The sequence below is a fragment of the Andrena cerasifolii genome, chromosome 16 (genome assembly GCF_050908995.1).
Source record: "Andrena cerasifolii isolate SP2316 chromosome 16, iyAndCera1_principal, whole genome shotgun sequence".
In the NCBI taxonomy this organism is placed as follows: Eukaryota; Metazoa; Arthropoda; class Insecta; order Hymenoptera; family Andrenidae; genus Andrena; species Andrena cerasifolii.
In genome coordinates, this window is record NC_135133.1 from 4,097,536 (window position 1) to 4,119,781 (window position 22,246).

Below are 22,246 nucleotides of genomic sequence, written 5' to 3' on the forward strand. Positions count from 1 at the left end.
ATAAAGAAGTTTCTAACCAAGATTCTCCATATTTGTATTTTCTTATCTTTATCGGCGTAATTGCGCGCTCGTGTACGTCTTCGTATCACGTTTTGTACAAATAATAGCAAATCACGAACGATTACAGTGTTATCAATTTGTATTTTTAAATCGTATCCCGTACAAATTTAAGGCACAGTCACTCACGTTCTTTTTCCATTCGTGTCTTTCCAGCTTACTTACATTCACGCATTCGTTTCTCTAAATTAACAATCGGAGTATACAGAGGTATTTTTTCAAGAAATATAAAATAATAATGGACATCCAAAAAGTGGCTAATGGTACAAATCTTCCATGTGCTTTTAAAATTTAATTAAGATTGCTCTTCAGAGCATATTTTTCCACACTGTATAGTTCAAATAAGACATTTTATCTCTTTGACTTCAGCTACAATGAACTTTGACCAATCTGCAATAGATGACAGAGCTCATTCTATACGGTCTAAAGCTGGTGCATTGGAAAGAGATGCCAAAACTGCCTGGTTAACGAAGGCGATAGGCTTTATAGATTTAACTACGCTAGGTGGAGACGATACACCTGCGAAAGTTAAAGCTGTTTGTACGAAGGTAACTCTAGCGTGATCATTGGAATTGTTGGTATTTAATATTGATCTACCAGTCGAACTTCATGAATTGAAATATATTTATAGGCTGTAAATCCTTTGGACGGGTTATCGCCTGCAGCTACGGAATCTCCACACACCGCATCTGTGTGTGTTTATCCTTTGAGATTGCCGGATGCAGTGGCTGCAATGGAAGAACTTGATAAGGAACACAAAGTTTCCATAGCCACTGGTTGGTAGTATCTTATCCCTTAACTATATTTGAAATAAAACTAGAACATTATCTTTTCCTGAACAGTCGGTGGAGGATTCCCATCTGGACAATTTCCATTAGAAACGCGACTCCGAGAAGTAGAAATAGGTATAGAAAATGGGGCCACTGAGATGGATGTTGTCATTAATCGACCCTTGGCCTTGATGCACCTATGGAAAGAGCTACTCGATGAACTGAAATCATTTCGCGCCAGCTGCGGTCCGAAGGTGTGCTTGAAAGTAATATTAGTGACTGGGGAACTGGTCAATTTGGAAAATGTGTATAAGGCAGCCATGGTAGCAATGATGGCTGGAGCTGATTTTATTAAAACGTCCACTGGAAAGGAAGCAGTGAATGCAACCTTGCCTGTTGGAATAGTTATGAGCCGAGCCATTAAAGATTATTATGAATCAACGCAACGAAAGGTACAAAGTATTCATCTTGGATAAAATATAAAGCTGCTATTTCATTTCCTGGATATTTACTAATATCTTATGCTCCGTTCTAGGTGGGTTTAAAACCCGCTGGAGGTATTAAAACCGCACAAGAGGCTTTGGAATGGATGACGTTGGTTCAAATGGAATTAGGGGAGGAGTGGCTAACTAAAGATTTATTTAGAATCGGTGCATCCAGTTTGCTGGATAACGTTGTCGCAGCGATACGTTCAAAATAATGCTACTTCATACAGACGATGCTTTCCATTCCTTTTTATGAAGATGTGGATTTAACTTCTTTATATTATACATAATTTTGTATCGCATTTTGTATACGTTTTAATAAAAAGAATATATATATATATATTCACAATCATTCCCCGTAATTTCCATGAAAGTGCAACTAAGTTCTAAAGGTTTATAACTTTCAATAGGAATTAAACGAATTGATTTATCGAAGTTCGTCACTGTGGAAGAATGCAATTATGATTATTCTAATACGAAGTAGAATACGAAAAGGAAACTTATCGTAATTATCATTATAGTGTATTTATATAATTTATATTACATCGGAAATGTATAATTCCAGAATTCAAATCATTTTTCAAATTACCGACGATTTGCCGCCATTTTAACAATGGCGTCGTTAGGGATTTCCTGATGTGTTGACGGACACCGCGAGCCCGTGCCTTTTCCGTTTAGAGAACCAAGATGGTAAGTTTGTCACGCGTTGTTCAGATAAAATCCACTTACATCGGGCGTTTGGTACAACGTATTGTTTAATATTCAGTTAAAACATGGCTAATAGAGATGAAAGTGAATATCAGTGCATATATGGTTCCGTAAATCCGTCGTATTTTTTATTGAGACAGAAATATGGTTAGGTTATGCTCTAGTACGGTTCACTTCGGCACATCAAACGTAGATTTTAAACGGAAGCTTGCTGATGCAGTCGATTCGCTTACCGAAACGAATATTCAGTGCGATAGAAGCTGCGATCGCATTCGCGTGAAAAATTCCAGTGTACTCTCGCGAAATAAAGCATAAATGGTAATCTAACCCAATAACACAGTGCATCAACACAGAGTGATAAACCGATGTATTTGAGATTGAATAGTTCGCAATCGGCTTAGTGTTAACAATGGAAATGGAATTCGTTTTTAGGCTCGAGGTCCTAAGAAGCATTTGAAGCGTCTCAACGCGCCTAAAGCATGGATGTTGGACAAATTGGGGGGTGTTTATGCCCCGCGTCCATCCACGGGACCTCACAAACTCAGGGAATCCCTCCCGCTTGTTATTTTCCTTCGTAACAGATTGAAGTACGCCTTGACCAACTGCGAGGTAACAAAAATCGTGATGCAGCGCCTGATCAGAGTCGATGGCAAGGTCCGCACCGACCCCAACTACCCAGCGGGCTTCATGGGTAAGTTTATAAAGTTGTATTCGCGTGTTTTGCATATAATGAAAACGAGCATGGCCATATCGAAGCTGCGGTATTTTTCTGGAAAATATTGCGGTCAAACATTGGCCGATAACAAATGAAAGCTCTTGACTTTGGTCACAGATCGAGTAGAATATTCTTTCTGTATTACCCAGAAAGTGCACAATTCGCTTACGCGATTAAAGAAATATCTGTAAACAGATGCAATATTGGAAATATCACTCGAGTCGATCTTCTGTTCTAGATGTTATCACTATCAAAAAGACTGGCGAATTCTTCAGATTGATTTATGACGTTAAGGGACGTTTCACCACCCATAGGATTACCGCGGAAGAAGCCAAGGTACGTTAGCGACAAAGTTTCAATTAAAAGAATATATTGGGCTTGATCGAACAGAGACATATCTTCCGTTACAGTATAAACTCTGCAAAGTGAAGCGCGTTCAGACCGGGCCAAAGGGTATTCCATTCTTGGTGACGCACGACGGTAGGACCATTCGTTACCCAGATCCCGTAATCAAGGTGAACGATACCATTCATCTGGACATAGCGACCAGCAAAATCTTGGATTCTATCCGATTTGATTCAGGTACTATATACAGGTACAATATATCCGTATTTGTACATATATTTCTATGAAGAGTATCAAGCTCGAATGTCTACTTTGCAGGTAATCTCTGCATGATTACCGGAGGAAGAAATTTAGGGCGTGTCGGCACAGTGGTTAACCGCGAGCGTCACCCTGGATCCTTCGACATTTGTCACATCAAGGACTCGCAAGGACACACTTTCGCCACGAGGTACTTTTATTTATACAACATCTTACATTTATTTCCCATTTGAGATTGCTGCGAAAGAGATTGAGTGGACCTCCGTAACGGCCATAATCGAAGCTACGATGTGTGTAATGAATATTGTAGTCAAAATTGGGCCAAGATGAAATTCCTTCATATTGGTCACTGGTTGCCTCTCGCATAGGCTTCTCAGTATTACCCATTTAGGGAACAGAAACCCTTGAAAAAATGAATTCCCCGTGTCGCGTGATTGCGATGAAACGTCACAACCAAATTTGTTTGTTTAGGTTGAACAACGTGTTTATCATCGGCAAGGGTACAAAGCCCTACATTAGCTTACCAAGGGACAAAGGTGTTAAGCTCTCGATTGCCGAGGAGCGCGATAAGAGGTTAGCAGCGAAGGGAGTGAATTAATGTAAATTTTCAAGAAAACAATTCAATAATAAACCGAGAATTTCTTGGTGAATAAAAGACGTGCCTTCACCTAGATCCCACACGCCAGTTGCCTTCGTACAGGAGCCATAGCCAGAACACATTAAAGAGGCAGGATAGGAGTACTCGTTTCACCAGCTCCTAGCGTAATTACATTCAGTATACGATTTTAAAATCTATTTGACTATTAAAAATACCACTCTGGCTGTAAAAAATGCAGCATGCATGTAGTAGTAGTAGAGAATCAAACTATAGTAGTAAATGCGTGACAGTAATATGATCCGTTATCACTTTAAATAGGAAGAGGAGAGTTAGAGATTTATGAAGAACGGGAATGTCCGCGATCGATCATTTCCCTGGCAGCCAGATTTCAGTATTTAAGTCGAACGCCTTTCGCAGTATAGCATTACACTGCTCGTCTCTGTAATTTTCATTCTTCTTCTTCACTTCTTTGGCAGCTTTCAAGTACCTACGAGGAAAGATCGAAGAGTGAGCCTGGCGCATCTTGCGCGCTTAGACACATTTACTCAGGGGCGATTACTTCTGTATGCAAAGAACCGTGTTCCTGATCTCTTTCTCCAGGATTCGCGAGGTGTCCGACAGGGAGGACGGCCCGTACTCTGTCGCGTTGTCGTAAGGCTTCGCCCGTGTTAGTGGATAAATGCGAACCCAGCCTCCTTCCTTTACGCTAGGCGTGCTCCAGTCCTTGCCATTATCCCATACGGATGTTTTGTCGTGATTCTCTGGGTTGGTCCCTCGAAAACCCCGAGGAATATACTTGTCCACCAGCAGGGGGTTGTAGCGAGCCCACGCATTAGGGCAGTCGCTCAGAGTTGATTGTCTAAGCTGATCGTCGAGATTATTTAGTTGCGTTTAATTACTGTTAACAGGGGCGGATTTGGAGGCTTGGCGCTCCGTGGCTAACAAGTGCCTGCTGCCCGCGAAATATCAAATATTTTAATTTAAAAGGGTGGAGGCAATTCCAAAATTAATTCGCAATATAAAAAAGAAATGTTCTTAAAGTTGTCTCAAGCCCTCTAAAATTTAGCCTGCATACAAAGCCGCCCCTGACTGTTAGTACACCTTCCGCGAATATTTGAGTCTAACACGTACAGTAGGCCGAAGTTCCGTGCATAGGTTTAGAAAACCATCGGTCTCCCGTCCAGTTTTCGACTTTCTCTTCACGTTCCGACCCGTACAAAACTTGGAAGACACTTCGACCTCGTCATCGACGGGGTTCGACCATATGGTGAACAGAGAGAGTCCAGTGTTACATACCGGAAGACCTAGTAAATCGAACAAATCGTGCAGCAGGGGTTTCTTCACCTCCGAATCGATCTCGCAGTCGTTGCTCAAGGCTGGGCTGAGATTGACCTATTAGAATTTCCACGCGTTAGCGCATGTGTCTCTCACTCTTCGCGTACGAGCCTCGCGTCTGTTCACCTCTAGTAGCCACGGCTTCAGATTTTTGTCGATCAATACGTCGAATCCAAAGAACTCGAAGCAATTGGAAGATTTCGGTATGCTCGCGGCTTGGCTCAGTACCGTCAGGCTCACCAAGCAAGCAATCTTCTGCCAGAGGAACCAATCGGAGTAGCCAGCCTGCTCGAAATATCTTCTCAACTGTCTGAACGTCCACTTGCAGCCTACAGAAATTCCGATTGTGTTTATTAGGTTCATGGATCTTCGGAGTACATGATAGTTTCGCACCAGAACCGACTCGTTCCTTCTTCTCCGCGTATCCAGGGCCCAGCTTGTTCAAAGAGAAGTTGGTGAGGTGTCTGAAAGGGTCGTTCAGGTGTTCCAAGGAGAACTTCTCCGTGGCGAAGCGTGCCAGGCCTTCCTTGTACAAGTAGATCGTGAGGGGGCGATACGATGGCACGCAGACGTACAATCGCAAATCGAACTTGTAGCCCCCGATTAGGAGAGGGTTCTCTATGTACCTTTGCACCACCGCCATACTATCGTACGTTAGGTCGCTCAGTTTCTGGAAAACAACGTCCCCCAATGTTCCAAGGAAACATTTGATACCGGGGCTAGCATCCTTTAAGGGGGAACCTGGTTTAGGACGCTGAGAAAAGGTGATTCTCGCGAATTTTTTTAATATAGAAAAATAAAATCGATCTTTCCAAAACTTTAGGGGTATTTTGATATATATTTATACAACGCGAAAAAAGATTTTAATTTGAAAATTCCAAGTTCATCGCGTTGAAATTGATTAATCATTGGTATGCTTCGCACTGGAAAAATCAGAGGCTTTAATTCTTGCCCGAAATAAAGAAACCGAATATGAAGTTAATGAAATTGTGGGACGTTACAGGGAAAGTTACGGTTCCCGCCCGGACGCGTGTATATTGCGGGACTGCTGTACATCCGAGGTACTTCGAATTTCACTCTGAAACTTTAGGAATACATTCTCTGAAAGCATTACTATCGATTAACCCTTCCTGGTCACACTGGGTCGAATGGACCCGCTTTTTGACTTTGGAACTTGATACCGGTAAGTTCCTAGTTTTGAAATGGCATTGTCCTGACATTTTACAGAAATTCGAGGTTTCCTCTTCCGGCAGGGGCAGTTAGTTTTTTAATTAGAAAGTTCGTTGCTGAGTGGCAGCCGTCACAAAAACAACGGTTTTGCGCGTGGGTCCATCGGGCCCATGTGTGACCAACGCGTAAATTTTATCAAAAAATTAATTTTTTTGCCGAATGCGCGGGAGAAAACTAGATTCAATTCTTTTCATTGTTAAATTACTTTGAATACAAAAAATAATAATCATTTAATAATGAGAATCACTATAATATTAATAAATAGTTGACCACCTTCAGATCTCAAAATAAATACCTTCTTTGAAACGCACAGTGTGAAACTGTATATTTTCTAAAAGGACTATATCTTATCAGTATCAGTCACAATCTATACGAAAATTATTTGAAAGCTAAGAAAAGTATAATCGTTTTAGTAAAAAAGTTCATTTCACAGGACTTCACACCCTTCCCATTTTTTTGGTACATGTTGTCATTTCATTTCTTACTAAAACGCGACTATTCCATGTTCTGCAATGTTCAAAGTGTGCGTTATAATTTTTGTGACCCGATTGGACTGATACAGTTCGCGCGGTAACTGTTTAAAAATCGACCCTGTGTGACCACCGCGTAACTTCACAGAAGTGTGGCCGCGAAGTGTTAAAGCAAAAAAAAAAATCTCAAAATTTCGACCCTCTAAGCCAGGTTCTCCCCTTGAAAGATGCCTACGCGAAACAGAAAGATCCCTTTCCCTTTGCTCTGGCCGACCGGCTTGCAGATCCAAACTCTGTCGTCCTTCTCGCAACGGCTGCATTCTTCCGCCAGTTTCGTATACTCCGAGGGCAGGTTGTACCCTACGGGACTAACGCGATGCATTCCACAATTTGATAACGATCGAGCAGCATTCCCTTGATCAGTTAAGCTGGTTCTAGGTCGTACCTGAAGTCGTAGACCGAGCCGTGCATCTTCTTCATACACCTCAGGTGGCGGATGAGATTGTCCTTCCTGCAGATCGAGCTGCCTTTCGGGATCCTATTGACGAACTGTAAAAAAGAATCCGTAACTTTGGTAAGTGGACGGGACGACGCGCGGTGGAGTATCCATCGTCCAGTGTAGCGGTAGATCCAACAGAAAGACACCACTGTCGATCGAGTGAATCTCTTTTAGAAACAGCGTACGGACTTATGCTCTTGCGTTTCGAAGCACCTAGCGCAAACTCGCCGTTAATTGTAGCCCGATTAGCAGGCTCTGTGTATTATTGCAAGCGTGTGCGTTGAAACTTCGGTGTAACTTTTAGGAGAATGCGAGAGAGCCGGATGCATTGTTACCTGCCAGGGGAGTAATGGCCTGTATTGGGGTAAAGGGAAACCACCGGACCGCCACCACAAATTCCATCGATCTTTGAATACATTATTGTCGCCGGTGTACTCCCTCCAGCCACGTTCCGTGCAAACCTGCGAAGACGTCCAAGGTAGGATTCATGTTTACTTTTGCGGCACGAGAGACCCACCCCCCAATAAGTGTTAAAGAAGTGCTAAAAGAAGCACCTATTAGCCCGGAATATTACGCGTTCCACGACCCCCGAATCGTGCACGCGAATAGCGAAGAGAACGCCCTTGATTTATTTGTCGTGTCGTTAGGGCATTAGGAATGCCTGCTTTCGATACCGAAAACGAGCCAAGGTCTCTAATTACAATTAAATCCCAGGGTAATCCCCCATCATTGTTGCGATAGCCTACTTTTATTACTCGCCCCCGAACGACCGTGCAACATTTTCTTACAACTTCCTGATCGATCCGCCCGCGAAGGGACGTCGACACCATTCACACTCTGTTTCACCACAATCCAAATCGTTCCCGTTTGCAGCTGCAGTTCCGCCCGCGTATTAAATTTTCATCAAACGCCGAGGCAAATGGAACGATGACGACAGAAAATCAGCGGTCTATCTTGCACTCTAATTATAAACGATCAGCAGGCTTTGTTGTCACGGTAGCCTGGTCTCCTTACCCAGAATCCTTAGCGGAATAATTTTTGCGCAATCGAGCGCCCTATTATAAACTCATTTCGAACAACAATCGAATTCTTTCCGCACGTTAGAAACCTTTAATCTGCCTTCGGTCACGATCTTAGCACCGCGATATTCTATTTCGTTTAAGGGGTAACGCCGCGTTCGATAAATCTGGAAAAAATATTTTCTTGGTCTTCTTTATGCGTATCATAAGAACCTTATGTTTCATTTAGACTTATATAATAGTTGTGACACTGATTCATCACCGTCCAGCCCAAACCGATGGCCCTAGAAACATGAAATTCGGAGGGTATATTCCTATTGCAACGTAGGTGCTGGATAAGCAGGGATTTTTTGAAATTTCAACCCGAAGGGGGTAAAAAGGGGTGAAATATGTTTTCTTGGACTCCTTATTATTGTTTAGGCTTGGTTAGATATCAACTTAGTTCTTACTTCGAAAGGTTACCCACATAGGTGCCTAAAAACCAATTTCAGGATTTTGCTCTAATCAACCCCTAAGGGAGTGAAACGGGGTAAAATGTATTTCCACGGATTCCTTAATATCTCTTAGGCCCGATTAGATATTAACTTAGTTCTTACTTCGAAAGGTTACCCATATAAGTGCCCAAAAACCAATTTCAGGATTTTGCCCTAATCAACCCCTAAGGGGGTGAAACGGGGTAAAATGTATTTCCACGAATTCCTTAATATTTCTTCGGCCCGATTAGATATCAACTTAGTTCTTACTTCGAAAGGTTACCCACATAGGTGCCTAAAAACCAATTTCAGGATTTTGCCCTAATCAACCCCTGAGGGGGTGAAACGGGGTAAAATGTATTTCCACGGATTCCTTAATATCTCTTAGGCCCGATTAGATATCAACTTAGTTGTTACTTCGAAAGGTTACCCACAAAGGTGCCTAAAAACCAATTTCAGGATTTTTCCCTAATCAACCCCTAAGGTGGTGAAACAGGGTAAAATGTATTTCCACGGATTCCTTAATATCTTTTAGGCTCGAATCGGAGCGCAGGGGTATTTTGCTAGTTTTTAATAAAGTTCATGAATTAAAACCCACAAACTCTCTTTAAGAAAAAAGGAAGAAACAGTATCGCACGCCCCTTCACGTGCGGTGGACGATTAAACGGTCCTCCCCCGATGGGAAGCGGTTAAACGGAATTGCGTGAGGGGCAATTGCATAATCTTAAACACGGTTACGACTTGGCACTGTGGAATCCTGTTAGCAGGGGGTGGTCGAGGGTAGGTTCGTGCATGTCGCGGGGGGCAAAAAAAAAAAACGACCACCCGGTCTGCCGTGCGCTTCGACGACTCTATTCTTTGCCCTTTTACATTATCGCATGTCGCACTTACTTAATAGCCGCGGTTCTAAATGCGGTGCCACGCAAAAGCGCGTCGCCGTCCCGTTCTGCTCTGCAGGTATGCACGTGCATATGTTCACCGCGTACGTACCTTGACAAGTATTCAGTTCAAGGGCACGGCTAAGTTTGTAATCGTGCCGAACGAATTGCCGAGCGACATAAAGGCGCGATAGGGGAGGGTATCCGACATTTACGTGCACACACACCACGCGTACACATTGTGGCTTCGTACAGAAGCGCCTTCCTCATTTTTCTACCCCCTCAGCGGCGAGCCGGGCTACTCGATATCGATGTTCTTTGCGCTACTGTGTAGCCAGGTAGAGGTGCACGCTGGCGGAATACTTTAGGTGCAAAGAGGCTTGCTTTTCGATGTCGAACGGCTCTTAGGAATTGCTTGAACGGTTTATACCTGTACGAGGAGATGCGGTCCCGTGCCATTGTCGTTAAGTCTGAACAGGAAGGGCCCGTCCAAGTATTTCACTGCCATGCCGAAGCATGGTCCTCTCTGGAGGGGCTTTCGAAGACGATACGTCTAGTAGATCACGACATAACTCGACGGACGAGCCTTCACCCTGCTCTTCTCTTAGGGAACCGAAGGGGGTCCTGCGCCCTTACCTGCGAAATGAAATCTAAACTATGGTTAATTCGTTTCCATGCCACAGTACTGGAAATGTCGCACCCCTTGGATATTAAAGCACGTTGTCACTTGTACCTCTCTCAAGAGAACATCGCAGAGATGTGCAGCTCGCTATCCAAGGTAAAATAAAAATGCGACAAGCATTTCCAGTACCGTATCTTGCCATACTTCGCATTCGCTATTTACTGTACACTTATGCCCGAGTTCGAGATTTCCAGGATCTGCTATTCGCATTTAATTGTGGAGCCGTAGGAGCATCCCCGAGGTTCCTCGTCTCCGGAGTAGCCACCCTTTCACCGAACAGAGCGAACAAGCATTCTCCTCGTCCCGCGGTCTTCGATATTCAAATTGCCTGGATGGAAGCACATGCAGGCGAGCCGGAATCTCGGCTGCCACTGATGCACCGCCACGTTTCGGTCTACGCAATCGCTTTAACCTGGTCGCAGGTGCGCAGGTTGCCCGTATGCCGGATCCCTCGGTGCTCTCCAGCTTTTATGGGCCTTCGGTGGACACCGCGACAACCGCAAGGGCACCGGAAGCCTGCCAAGTCGCGGGGCTCCCGAAAGAATTCGGCTGATAGCAGCTAGCAGATCGTTATCGCGGGCACGCGACTCCGCGGCTGTGGTATTTATCAGAATCGATACGAAAAAGAGTGCGAGTGACGTTTCGCGAAAGCTGCCTGCTCCCGTTTACCTTACTTAACCGTTCGTTTCGCCAAGCCCACTCGTACGCACCCCCGAAAGTCTGTTCATCGAGCGATCGGCGAGGGTCCGCGAAGTCTAACGGGAAGCTCCTTGACACGCCTATTCTCGCGGGTGTATTAATAGGTTGCTCAATGAAGACCGCGGCGATGAGGTATCTGTTGCAAAAGGATTCGCCAGAAAAATGTCTCGCGTGTCTGGCTTCGGAGGTAGGAGGTACCGCAAGGTTACTTTAACGACAGATCGATGGAACGTCTCTGAACGGATAGCCACTTCCTCGTCAGAGGCGAAACGGTTACGCGGCTCCGTCACGTGTCTCAGATTCCTCAATGCACAACGGGAGCCCTTGCCCTTGCGGATGCGAGCCGCGTCTCCGCGGAAAGGGGCGCTCTCCGCGATATCGAAACACTCGCTTGTTTCTCGCCTCGTCCGGCGGCTATCTTCGGGGGAAGTAATTGGACACCGGCAGGCTTTATATACATGAACAGTTTATTTTATTGTAAGCAACACGTAACACGGATACAAAGGCTCGTGCGGTATTCAGCCGGCGATCGATCTAGTTAACATGTAATCACAAATTGCACTCGTTGCGATCGAGCATCGAGCGCCGGGGATCGTTGCCACCCCCCCTCGGATTCCTTCGAACGCGTTCCCTTACGTGCTAGAGTTACGCAACGTCTATTTTGCAATATCGTCCTTCGACCCGCGAGTGTCGGCTACAGCTACTGTCTGACACGAGCCCGGCGAAGATGGCACAGAAATCGGTAACCTTGTCTAAAATTACAATGGCGATCGCTATCAAGTCCCCCGTCGATCCTCGAAGCCTCCCTCGGCGCAGCCTGCAAACGTTTTTCGAGCGACTCAAGTACAGGCAACGTGTTCTTGTCGCAAAGTGATTTTTTATTATCTCGTACAGAGGTTCCGCGTGTAAACAGCTGTCTCGTGCTCGCCGAACGTTCCGTCGCACGGAGTGAAACGATCGAACCGTCTCGGGGGTAGAGCAGCGCCGATAGATGATCCGCGACGAGGCTCGCGTGCGCGAGGATCGCGGGCACGTCCCTACGTTCCGTAAAGGTAACAAGTGTCTCCGACGAACGTTTCCCTGGTAATTAGCGGTCTCGCGAATAAACCAGCCGCGACGGGTGGGTTCGTGCGTCGAATGCACGAGCACGGTTGTCCTCGGGTGCATTTTCGTGACGACGCGCCGGATGCGCCCCGCTTGTACGAAATATGTGATAATGCCGGTAATACTAATTGCTCGGGTGACCTTTGCGTGATTCGCCGCGGGAGACCAAGTCTGCGCCGGTTCCCTGTGTCGTTGCAGAATTTTCTGCGGCAGCGCGATTCCGCGGAGGCATTCGAGGCGCCCGATTAGTCGCGTCCCAGGACGGAGACCGCGGTCTGGAAAGAAGCACGCGTGCCTCGCGATACTTTATGGCCCTCCCGCTAGCTCTCCTTAACATTTAGAAGCTAATTTAAGAACCGCGCTCGCGTTCCCGGCGCGATCGTATCTGGACCGCGATCCTGGAAGCGCGAGGGAGACGCCGTCCCGGCGACTTCGAGGATCCCCGCGCCGTGCCCGAGGCCGCGGCAGCAGGCGATAGCGTTAAATTATCGAGGAAGTAGAATTAGATCGATAGAATTAGTCCGCGTGTGTTCTATTAGCGTACTCGTTCGCAATAAATACGTTCGTTGTTCGTCTTATAATTATACTTCGTCGGCGGCCAGGGCCGTCTCTCGTTTGTGTTAGTTCTGAAACTGTCGTCGACCGAATAGATACAAGAAAAAAGAACAAGAAAATAATCACGGTAAAATACAATTCGTGCAGAAGGTATTCGTGCTCGTAAAGCCAAGGTGCGCGTCTTCTCCGCAATTTTTTTTCCGCTTTTTTTCCTCCCCCTATATTCCGCTTGCTCCACACTCCATCGTCCCTATCGTCTCGCGCGTCACGGCGGAGGAGGTGGTTTTTAACGCGCGTGGTTCTTGCAGAACGGGCGACCGCCCTTCGCGTAGAAGCTCTGGCCCTCGAGGTTCTTCTTGCACATCTGTAACACATCCCACGGAATCGTTTAGAATCTTCTCGCAGCGAAATGCTGGATTACCGAATGTCACGCAGCCGAGATAACTGCGGCAGCTCGCGCAATTATTGCAAAGGAGGGGGGGCTTGCACGTAATTGCGCGATCCGTTTCTTCGGCATTCTTTTGGGGGGAGATCGATCGGTTTATTTCGAGAAACGTTCTGGCGCTAATTGCGTACCGTGCAGTTGAAGCACTGGCTGTGGTAATTATTGTTCAGGGCCTCCACCCAGCGATCTCCAGCTTCGACTGGGAATCCGCACGCGAAACACTTTGTCGTGAACAGCTCGTTCCAATCTGCGCCGGGAATGGGAAGAAATGTTTAGCGTTACGCGTGTTTAGTTTTTATTTAATAGACGGGAGAGAATATCGCACTAACCAGCTTCGCAGTAGGGCAGTCCCTCTTCGAGGAAGAACGGGCTGTTGCCGAAGAGCTTGCCACAGTAGGAACATTTGAAGCAGTCAGGGTGGAAATGCTTTCCAATCGCGTTCAAGCAATCCTGAAACATAAGCGAGCGTTCAGCGAGCCTTGTAGAGATGGTGCGAAACATTTTTACAGTCAAAGCGTTAGTTAGACAATGTATGCACGCACTGATTTCATTGGTTAAAGTATTCGCGTATATTATATTTTTTAACTAACTATTCGTTATATTTAAATAGATCCACAACGATTAAGTTCGTTCGAAATATAAAACTGAGGTTCTATAAGAACAGTGAGGGAACGCTTGAAAATGTTATGAGAGATAAAAAGAAATTAAAAACGACTCAAACAAATAAAAATGCACTGAAAAGTGAAAAATAAGTTTTTCCCTTATTTAATCTATGGCTCTCAAATTTCTGTATGTCGGCGCCTCATCATTTGTACTGTGTAAATCTAGCGCAAATTAAAAAAATTGAAAGTCATAGATTAAATAAGGAAAAAACTTATTTTTCACTTTTCAGTGCATTTTGATTTTTTTCAAGTCGGTTTCAATTTTTTTTAAATTTTCTATTTCTTCCACTTTTTAGTTGTATAACTAACATTTATTTTAAAAAATATGGGCAGGGCTACAAAAGGAGCTGCTCGTAGAAAAAGAACCGTTCGCTGGAAACGGAAGATTTCAATAATAATGAAACAGATTTCTTATTTTTGGTCTAACTGCAAAACTACTGAACCGATTTTGATCATTCTTTCTCCACGACCTAAGTTGATCGAAGCTAAACAAAACGCGATACGTTTGACGAAAATCGGTCCAGTAGTTACGGAGAAACTCACGGACAAACATAATACGGAAGTCGGTTAAAAACCAGGAATCACTGTGGATCAGCGTGATTGAGAACAAACGTGATCGAGTTACTCGCGATTCACAAGTAATAGCTCTAGCCAAAGCTACTTCCCATACTTACTCCTTTGATCTTGTTGTTGCATTTGCCGCAAGCCGGCGCGATGAAGCGCTCGAAACAGTACTCGCAGTAGAGCTGTCCCTTTTCCTCCACGAACCCTATGTCCTGAAGCGGTCGACGACATTGAGTATTGACGCAAACGAAGTGGTCCGGGCACCAGATCTGTCCCAGGGCGGTGATAAACGGCCCCCTGGACAATTCCAACGATTAGTCTCCGCGTGGTTCGCGAAGATTCTTGTGGTACGAAGAAGCAGAGAATGAAGCACAGCAAACGACAGTTAAGGCAGAGACTCTGAATCGGCTTGTATCTTATTGCCTGCTTGAAAGTGGATAGAAGACTCGTGGCTGTTACGAACCTTAAGCACTCTTTCTCGTTATTACAGCATACTGGCTTTATCACGAGACCGTTCGACTTGCGATTAGTATTTTCTTCGTTAGCTGTTAACATCGTGCAAAGTAAACACTGTTAATCACGTCAGAACAAGGTAACGAATTACAGTCGCTATCAGATTAAACGACAAAAAAAGGCACACACACAAACAAAAAAAAAAACAAACAATCTTGCCGACCACTGGCGGGGGCGTTCGGTGGTGGACACAGAAAGCGGCTCAAGTGGGACACTTGGATCGACGATCTATCGACGTTCAAACTGAAAACGTGTAGAGACGCAACACACTGGGGCACTGGAGGACCAAGCGGGCGCAAGGGAAACTGAGAACTCCACACGGGGGATGAGAGAAGCGCGACGGGATCGTCGGTACTGGCACTACTGTACAGAGACGAGCAGAGTGGGGCTGGAGCAAGAGGCAAAGACGACAAGGTACACTGGAGAGACAGAGAAAAGAGAGAAAAGAGCACACCGGTGAAGAACGGGGAGTGTACCTGACGTAAGAGTTGCAATGGGCGCAGAGGGGCACTCGCGATCCCGGTCCAGATGCTTGATTCAGGATCCCCCGTCCACGCTTCGGGGCGGTGCTGCCAGCGAAGGATCCGCTCTTGGACCCGGCGCCGCCGAGGCCGCCGACTCCGGTACCTAGATCCGGGTGGGATGACAAATTTGGTGGGTCTACTAAACTCTGGGCAACACTAGAGGGAGTACAGTGGATACCGTCCTGGCAGTGATTCTGGGTCTGACGTTGACCGGCCGACTGGCAGCGGGTCTCGGCGGAACAGTAACTCTTGGTCTTACAACAGTAGCTTTTGGTCTCGCAGCAGCTCTGTGTCTGGCATTGAGCTTGGCTTTGAGCCTGGGGCTTGTACAATTGCACGGTGGGCACGTGACGGCCGTTCTGGCCCGTCTTGGCGGTCAGTCGCGCGAGCTGCCCGCTCAGGTTAGTGCGAGGCTTGTGGATGGGCTCGAAGGAGCTTCTGGGCTGCGGGGCGGGCGCGGCGGGGGTCTCGAACGGCAGGGGGATCTGGGGGAAGGGTAGCTTGGACTTAGAAGGAGGCAGGCCAGGCTTGGTGCACGGTGCGACGCACACGGAGCCGTCGTCGCAGGGCGCCACGCAGATGCCGGATTCAGGGCAGTTGAGGGGGATGTCGATGTCGCAGGCGGATTCGCGGCCGCACTGGCCCGAGGGTTGGCCGCAGGCTCCGGTCTGCATGCCGAAGCAGGGAGAGACGCAAACTCCGGAGCGATCGGCGGTCGGCACCACGCAGACGCCTGATTTATGACAGCAAGGGTTCGGTCCTTCGCAGGGTACCACTACCACCCCAGCCTTGGTGCCCTGGTTGGAGACAGCCTTGCAGGGCAGCACGGTCACCCCGGTCTCCGGACAGGGTTTCGGAGCGGGGGTGGCGTAGCTGACGTGGCGCACCTCGGTCGAGCTGCTGTAGACAGGCTTCACGGAAGCGCTAGCCTCCGTGCAAGCCAGAGGGCAGGGCAGAGAAGGCTTTGAGGGGCTGGTCTTGCTGATGGCGCAGATGCTCTTCGCTGGCTTCTCTCGAGGCTCTGGTAGAGCCTTCGAAGGGACCCTTCTCTCGCACCTCTCGAAGTCTTCTACTACTTCAAGGGACGTCTTCACCGTGGACATCTTCTCCTCGTTCGTCTCCTCGCTGGTGATGAAGCGTTTCTCCTGGTACTGGGCGTGAATGGCGTCCGTGGGTCCGCGGTCCGGGTCGTCGGTCTGCTTCTCGTCGAAATCCACCGTCTTGCTGGCAGCGTACTGCGCCGACTTGTGGCCCACATCGGTGTCCTCCTCGAGCTTGTACGAGACGCTCTTCTTCGTGGGGAAGTGCGCGGCGTTGCGCTTCGGCGGCGGTGGAGGGTCCTCCCTAATTCTGGGAGCGTGAGCGTGAGCCTTCGCGTAGCAAGCTGGAGCTTCCGGTGGCCCGTGAGCTGGCGACTTGCACCTTCCTGGTGTCGGAGTCGGAGTCCTGGCAGGCTCGTAGGTGCTGCTCTCCACCGCGCCCTTCCTCATGGCCACCAGGTGCCTCTGGTACGATGGGATGGTGTCGGGCTTCTTCAGGGAAGCCGTTATGCACTTGCTGCTCGGGGTTGGGGGTCGAGACCGAATCGGCGACGGGGAAGAATCTCTCAAACGGTAATCGGGCGGCGGAGTGGGCAGAGGGCGAGGCTTGCACGGCTTAGGGGGTGGCGGTCGAGTGGCCTTTCCATCCCCATACAGTATGTCGGCTGGCGGGCAGTAACCGCCAGCGTCTCGAAGCACAGGAGTCTCGGATCGACTGGCGATGTTCTGGTCCTCGGGACCTATCTCGCGACTCAGAGGAGTGTAGGAGCGCTCCGGGGCGATCATCAGAGCCTGCTGGAACGGAGAGATCGGTCGAATGTCCGGGGGAGGTGGCTTGGGTCGGCACCTGTGGTCCAAGTATATCGTCTCCTCCGTGAACACCTCCTTCACGCTGGAGGATGTGCTGAGAGGCGTGAAGGATCGTTCCGGCGCGGTTGTCAGGGCATTCACCATCTCGGACTTCCACTCTTTAGGCGTGGAATTCTGAAGCGCCGAATGGGGTATCGGTTTCGGACCCGTGTCGGTTTGCTTCATGAACTGCACGTGCTTCTTGTTGGTCTCCATGATCTCTTGAGTCGGAGGGTACTTGGAGCAAACGCGTCGCTCTTTGGACGACTGCTGATCCCTCAGGCTCTGATGGACCTCGACCTGCTCTCTTAAACTCTTCCTGCGCTCGTCCTCGATCTCTCCTCGCTTCCTCACGCGCTCCTGCACCAACACTTCCTCCGTGATCTCCTCGTAAGTCTCCTTGATCAGCTTCTTGCGCCCGGGGGTATCACCCTCCGCTTCCGTCACCCTTTCCTCGCGGACGATCGTTCTCCCCAGCGGTTGCTCTCGAACCTCCTCTATTTCCTCTTCGAAAGTCACGCGCCTGCTGCTTTCCTCCTCTTCCAGCTTCCTTCGTTCCTCCGCCTCGCGCCTTCTCCTCCGCGCCTCTTCCTCCTCGCGTTTCTTCCTCTCCTCCTCCTCCTGCTTACGTCTCTCCTCCTCCTCCTCCTCCCTCTTCCTCTCCTCCTCCTCCTGCTTAGCTTTCTCGAGCATCTGCTGCACGTCCACCGCCGAAGTCACCACCTCCGCGGACTCCACCACCGTCTTCTCCTCGGACGTCTCTTCGACCTCCCTCTCGATGTGCGTGGTGGTCCTCCTAGTGTGGCTCTCCTCGGACTCCTCCACCATGGGCGTGCTGGGCCTCGCCGGGGACGGGGACACGGTCTTCTCGAACGTTCTCGTCTGCTTCACGTGAACCCCGTCCACGTCCTCCTCCGACGTCTCCGTGACAAAGTCGTGCTCCCCTCTGAGCCCCTTGGCGTCGTCGTCCTCGTCGGCCATCTCATCCGCGGGCCTCAGATCGATCGTCTCTTTGTCGATCTCTGTGATCTCTTCCTTAGCCTCCTCCTGCTTCACCGTGTGCTGGGTCGGCAGGGGTGGCTTGTCGCAGATGGTCTGCTCCCGTCGACAGATCGTCGAGTGGTAGGAGCGATGCTCCTCTTTGAAGGGCTGATTCATCTCACATATTCTCTCCCGCTGGCATATCTCCTTTGCGTGGAACTTCTTGCACACCTTGGGGGGCTCGGTGGATCCGTAGGTCTGCTGGTAGAGGTTGTTGCCCGTGGTGACGGTGGCGGTCCACGGTTTGGGAACCGGCTGAACAATTCTCGTGGGCGTTAAGGACCTCCTGACGCTGTCTGTGGAGCTGGGCCTCGAGGTGATCTCGCTCCTCGACTGCCTACCGGCGGTCTCCACCAGCTCCACCTTTCTGTAGACAGGACCTGGACAGCTGACTCGGTCCATCGGGTCCTCGTCGAAGCCGTAGCACTGACTGGTCACTCTCTCCACCTCGCGGTCCGTGCTCTCGCACCTCTTCCGCGCCAACGCCTCCTCTATGCAGGCCTTCTTCTCTTTCACCGCCTGCCTGCTCCTCCTGTCTAGGCTGGGATTAGGATCGATGTACAGGGGACTAGCGGTGGGATAGGTGATCTCCTCGATCGGCTTCGGGGGCGGCCAGCTGAGGCTTTTCGATTTCACGGAGTTCGGGCGGTACTCGCTCTTCGACTCCTCGACGATCTCGTAATAATAAGACTTTTCGTGGCTCTCCGTCGAGCTTTCTGGGATGGTTCCGGGGCAAACGGAGGCTCACAGGGGATAACGGGGCACGGTTGAAAGCGTACATAGGCGGCGTACAGACACAAGATACACAGAACGATTTGTAAGACGAGCGTTTTGACGACATAGGCGAATGGGTGGGTCGTTGGGGTGTGTTAGAAAGAACGAAAAAAAAACAAAGAAATCAGCGGTGAATAAGAAGCACATTGGAGGTGAGCGTGCCCGCGATCCCGCGGGTCCAATAGCTTTCTTGGGCTCTCCCATTTTGGGACATCGATCCGTTTCGAGTATCTGTTTGGATCCAGCGACTGGATCGCGAGCACGTCCAGGATGCTAAATAAAAAAGAAGCGCAACTTAAGACCGAAAGAAAGCTATTTATCGCTAGCCGGAGTCACGATGGTGATCCTGTTCTTCCTGAGAAGCTGAAGCTGATCATTCGAACGATTAATCAACGCGCCGGCTAAGCGTTACGAGCGAGCAGCGGCACTTCGCGAGCTCGTTCGGCAGTCGAGCGCTCTGCCGCTGGACAAAGTGGCCGCGTTGTCCGATGACGAAGCGCAGACTCTAGAGCTTTAGACGACGGCGTGGAGGAAGAAAAAAAAAAAGCGGGGAACGCGAGAGCTACGGGCGCCCCGGGTCGTCGAGTTCCCTCTGGAAAGCTTTTGATGCGAAGCCAGGGAACAACAGTCAAACAACGGTGGTGGCACGACAACTGCGGGGGATCGTTGATGACGTGTGACATGAGAATGGAGAAAGGAACAACATTTATCGAGCGAAGAGCTTGCTCGGCTTTACTGTCGCTTTATTTCATGATGCGCGCTTAAATTTATCAACACTCGCCGAGGAAATGAATTGCCGGCGCGAATGGTACGCCTCCCGATTCAGGGCTCCCTCGATGTCGACGATCGTGATTCGTCACGGGGGTGGGCTTGCACCGGCAGAATAGTTAGGAACTCTCGATATCTCGTTGAGTAAAGACCCGTTCGAATCACGATGCTCGGGAAGGGGGACCGTGAACCTCGGGCGTGTAACAATAAATTATCGTATAGAATCGGGGTGCTCGATTCGGCTGTCAGCACAGGGACGACGACGGCGCAGCTGAGAGCTACCGATTTTCATGCGAACGTGAGGGAGAAGGGTCTGGGTTTCGGGTTGAAAGATGGACCGGCTGAAAAAAGATAAGAAAAGAAAAAATTATGGTCTAATCGAGGCAAGAGCGTGATTCCCAATTCCGAAAAAGCCACTTCGTAAAAACCGTTTAACGCTAGCCGTCGCATTTTCGAGCGATTACAAAAGAGAGAAAGCCGAGGCGACGGAGAGGCAAACACGTGGATATTTTTATCGGGGTGTCTTCGTTGTTACGCAAGCTCCTGTCTGATGCAGACTTGACTCATTCACCCGCTATTCGGGTCTCGATTCGATCGTCCTAGTTCCGTTCCGATCGATCTGCATCGGCGTTCCCCTGTAGCTCAGCGATCATGCGAGGAAGCATATTATCATTGGATAATGAGAAAATTGTATATTATTAGCTGCTGATAGATTGCACGACGCTGGAAAGCAGGATAAAAAAGGAATATAAAAAATAATAATATTTTATACAATACCTCATTTTATACCTCACTTTCTCGCGCGTTGCGCAACGAAATAGCAGCTGATAATCTATATAAGATTTTATCAATATCTACGGTTTGAATGATTCCAATATTGACTGGAAATGTTTCCCTATTCGTTGACGTCGAAGGCACTACTTCACCCCTTCCCGAACAAAGGTCCCATCGTTACAAGAACCGATTGGATTTATGACAGAAAGGTCGCAGCTCTCAGAACCCGCCGTCGGCATCGCGAGAACGACGAGCGGATGAAAGCCAAGTTCGAAAGAGAGCGTTTGCTAATGAGCGTATGAGAGCGCATGGGTGTTGCGAAAATCGATCGTGATGGCCTGAAAGATCGTCGTCTTTGGACGGTCTATCAATGGGTGCGAGTGAGAGAGTGACAGAGAGAGAGAGAGAGATAGAGACGGAAAGGTGGAGCGAATAGAGAAATAAAATGCGAGGACGTTAGCCAAATGGGGCGTACATATTAGCCAAAGCTCGGAACTCGGTCAACTCTAATCTACTCGCCATACCTCTGAAGGGCGGACCGTTTGGCTTTGGCAGAGCGGAGAAGAGACCTATTTGCGAGAATCGAAAGACTTGTATGCGAGGCCAAGGATAAGAAGAGGCGGGCTCGCCGTTAGGATCACACCGATCGGCCAGAAGATCGTTCCCTCCAGGTACGGCAAGAGAGTCCTGCTCGTCCCCGGCAATTTATGCGATCCGCGATTCCCGCCCTGCTCCCCCGATAACCGCGCCCGAGCTTCGACACACCTATGGCGTGCCTGCCGTAATTATCGCCGGAATGCGCGGCGTCGCGACGCGGAATCCCGTGCACGTAAGCCGCACAAGTGTCCTGCGGCCGCGATTCGCTCGAGAGGGAAGTACGAGCATTGAATTCTTTTTTCGACGGTGCGTCGACGGATCCCCCCGTCTTGCTCGGAATTGTTGACAGCGTTGCGTAATGCGATCGCGGTTACGCAACGGCATCTCTGTCTCGCCGTACGCTGCCGAGCGAGGGAACGGCGGGTGTTCCTCGACGCGGGTGGACGTCGCCGCGATTGATCGTGGAGAAGAGGACTTACCGGTCACAGTCTGGCTCTGGGGTCGCGGCAGGGTGCTCCCCGAGTTCACTAGCGGCGGCGACGACAGAATGCTAGATCCTCCGAAGGGCTTCGGGCCGATTAGGTTGTTCGAAGCTGGCGCCTGTGAGATAGAGAGCACTTGGTTAGTGGGCATACTTAGTCGAGGGAAGCGTCATGGTAATGGCAGCGACATGGATCAACGAGAAGATTGACAAAAAGGACGCGTACGCGAGTTAGGCGCGAGATTAATGAGGCGTTACGGCCAGCAACGTTGAGAGGCGATGCACACTGCTAACGTCTACTGAAGTATTGTAAAGTGGGGGAACATTGGCATGT

At 48.8% G+C, this 22,246-nt stretch overlaps 4 protein-coding genes and 1 long non-coding RNA gene across 10 annotated transcripts in view; 3 read left to right on the forward strand and 2 right to left on the reverse strand.

Moving 5' to 3' along the window:
• Positions 1-63: 63 nt before the first annotated feature.
• Dera (deoxyribose-phosphate aldolase) lies at positions 64-1,652 on the forward strand. Its single transcript, XM_076829514.1, has 5 exons — positions 64-320; positions 427-605; positions 689-833; positions 900-1,279; positions 1,363-1,652. The coding sequence occupies exons 1-5, from the start codon at positions 296-298 to the stop codon at positions 1,525-1,527; spliced, it is 894 nt and encodes a 297-aa protein (XP_076685629.1). The 5' UTR covers positions 64-295; the 3' UTR covers positions 1,528-1,652.
• A 213-nt stretch (positions 1,653-1,865) lies between these two features.
• Positions 1,866-3,993, forward strand: Rps4 (ribosomal protein S4). 2 transcript variants are annotated; one of them, XM_076829515.1, is made up of 6 exons: positions 1,866-2,002; positions 2,453-2,711; positions 2,974-3,071; positions 3,146-3,317; positions 3,399-3,528; positions 3,810-3,993. In XM_076829515.1, exons 1-6 carry the CDS (start codon positions 2,000-2,002, stop codon positions 3,934-3,936), a joined length of 789 nt encoding a protein of 262 aa, XP_076685630.1. In that variant the 5' UTR covers positions 1,866-1,999; the 3' UTR covers positions 3,937-3,993. The 2 variants fall into 2 exon arrangements, with proteins under 2 accessions (XP_076685630.1, XP_076685632.1); XM_076829517.1 differs by lacking the exon at positions 1,866-2,002 and adding an exon at positions 2,314-2,338.
• A 153-nt stretch (positions 3,994-4,146) lies between these two features.
• LOC143377780 (putative tubulin polyglutamylase TTLL2) lies at positions 4,147-10,659 on the reverse strand. 2 transcript variants are annotated; one of them, XM_076829476.1, is made up of 10 exons: positions 10,574-10,659; positions 10,271-10,476; positions 7,806-7,931; positions 7,417-7,520; positions 7,207-7,339; positions 5,665-5,941; positions 5,398-5,600; positions 5,068-5,328; positions 4,496-4,800; positions 4,147-4,423 (listed from the first exon to the last, which is right to left on the reverse strand). In XM_076829476.1, the coding sequence occupies exons 2-10, from the start codon at positions 10,346-10,348 to the stop codon at positions 4,303-4,305; spliced, it is 1,608 nt and encodes a 535-aa protein (XP_076685591.1). In that variant the 5' UTR covers positions 10,349-10,476; positions 10,574-10,659; the 3' UTR covers positions 4,147-4,302. The 2 variants fall into 2 exon arrangements, with proteins under 2 accessions (XP_076685591.1, XP_076685592.1); XM_076829477.1 differs by lacking the exon at positions 7,806-7,931.
• LOC143377809 (uncharacterized) overlaps positions 7,207-22,246 on the forward strand; it is a 53,013-nt gene continuing 37,973 nt past the window's right edge. Inside the window, exons 1-2 of the long non-coding RNA XR_013087413.1 lie at positions 7,207-7,545; positions 7,775-7,948. This is a non-coding gene — a long non-coding RNA (uncharacterized LOC143377809). The remainder of the gene's footprint in view (positions 7,546-7,774; positions 7,949-22,246) is intronic.
• The window catches only part of LOC143377769 (PDZ and LIM domain protein Zasp), a 36,591-nt gene continuing 26,015 nt past the window's right edge, over positions 11,671-22,246 (reverse strand). For 2 of the 4 annotated variants that reach the window (XM_076829448.1, XM_076829450.1), the window contains 6 exons: positions 21,911-22,031; positions 15,541-15,691; positions 14,662-14,848; positions 13,655-13,775; positions 13,457-13,572; positions 11,671-13,244 (listed from right to left, as the gene is read on the reverse strand). In XM_076829448.1, coding sequence (XP_076685563.1) covers positions 13,167-13,244; positions 13,457-13,572; positions 13,655-13,775; positions 14,662-14,848; positions 15,541-15,691; positions 21,911-22,031 — 774 coding nt within the window. In that variant the 3' untranslated portion in view covers positions 11,671-13,166. Of the gene's footprint in view, positions 13,245-13,456; positions 13,573-13,654; positions 13,776-14,661; positions 14,849-15,014; positions 15,097-15,540; positions 19,235-21,910; positions 22,032-22,246 lie in introns of all 4 variants that reach the window. The other 2 variants (XM_076829447.1, XM_076829449.1) reach the window with 2 other exon arrangements.

Bases quoted from the DNA above. Each gene is read 5' to 3' on its own strand.
- Rps4 (XM_076829515.1), top strand. The intron at 3,072-3,145 runs GTACGTTAGCGA...CTTCCGTTACAG, and splicing joins TTACCGCGGAAGAAGCCAAG to TATAAACTCTGCAAAGTGAA. The intron at 3,318-3,398 runs GTACTATATACA...TCTACTTTGCAG, and splicing joins TTCTATCCGATTTGATTCAG to GTAATCTCTGCATGATTACC.
- LOC143377780 (XM_076829476.1), bottom strand. From the start codon at position 10,348: ATGGCAGTGAAATACTTGGACGGGCCCTTCCTGTTCAGACTTAACGAC. The intron at 5,942-7,206 runs GTAGGCATCTTT...GTTGTTTTCCAG, and splicing joins AAGGGATCTTTCTGTTTCGC to AAACTGAGCGACCTAACGTA. The intron at 4,801-5,067 runs GTACGTGTTAGA...CTCGACGATCAG, and splicing joins GCACGGAACTTCGGCCTACT to CTTAGACAATCAACTCTGAG.
- Dera (XM_076829514.1), top strand. From the start codon at position 296: ATGGACATCCAAAAAGTGGCTAATG. The intron at 606-688 runs GTAACTCTAGCG...ATATATTTATAG, and splicing joins TTAAAGCTGTTTGTACGAAG to GCTGTAAATCCTTTGGACGG. The intron at 834-899 runs GTTGGTAGTATC...TTTCCTGAACAG, and splicing joins CAAAGTTTCCATAGCCACTG to TCGGTGGAGGATTCCCATCT.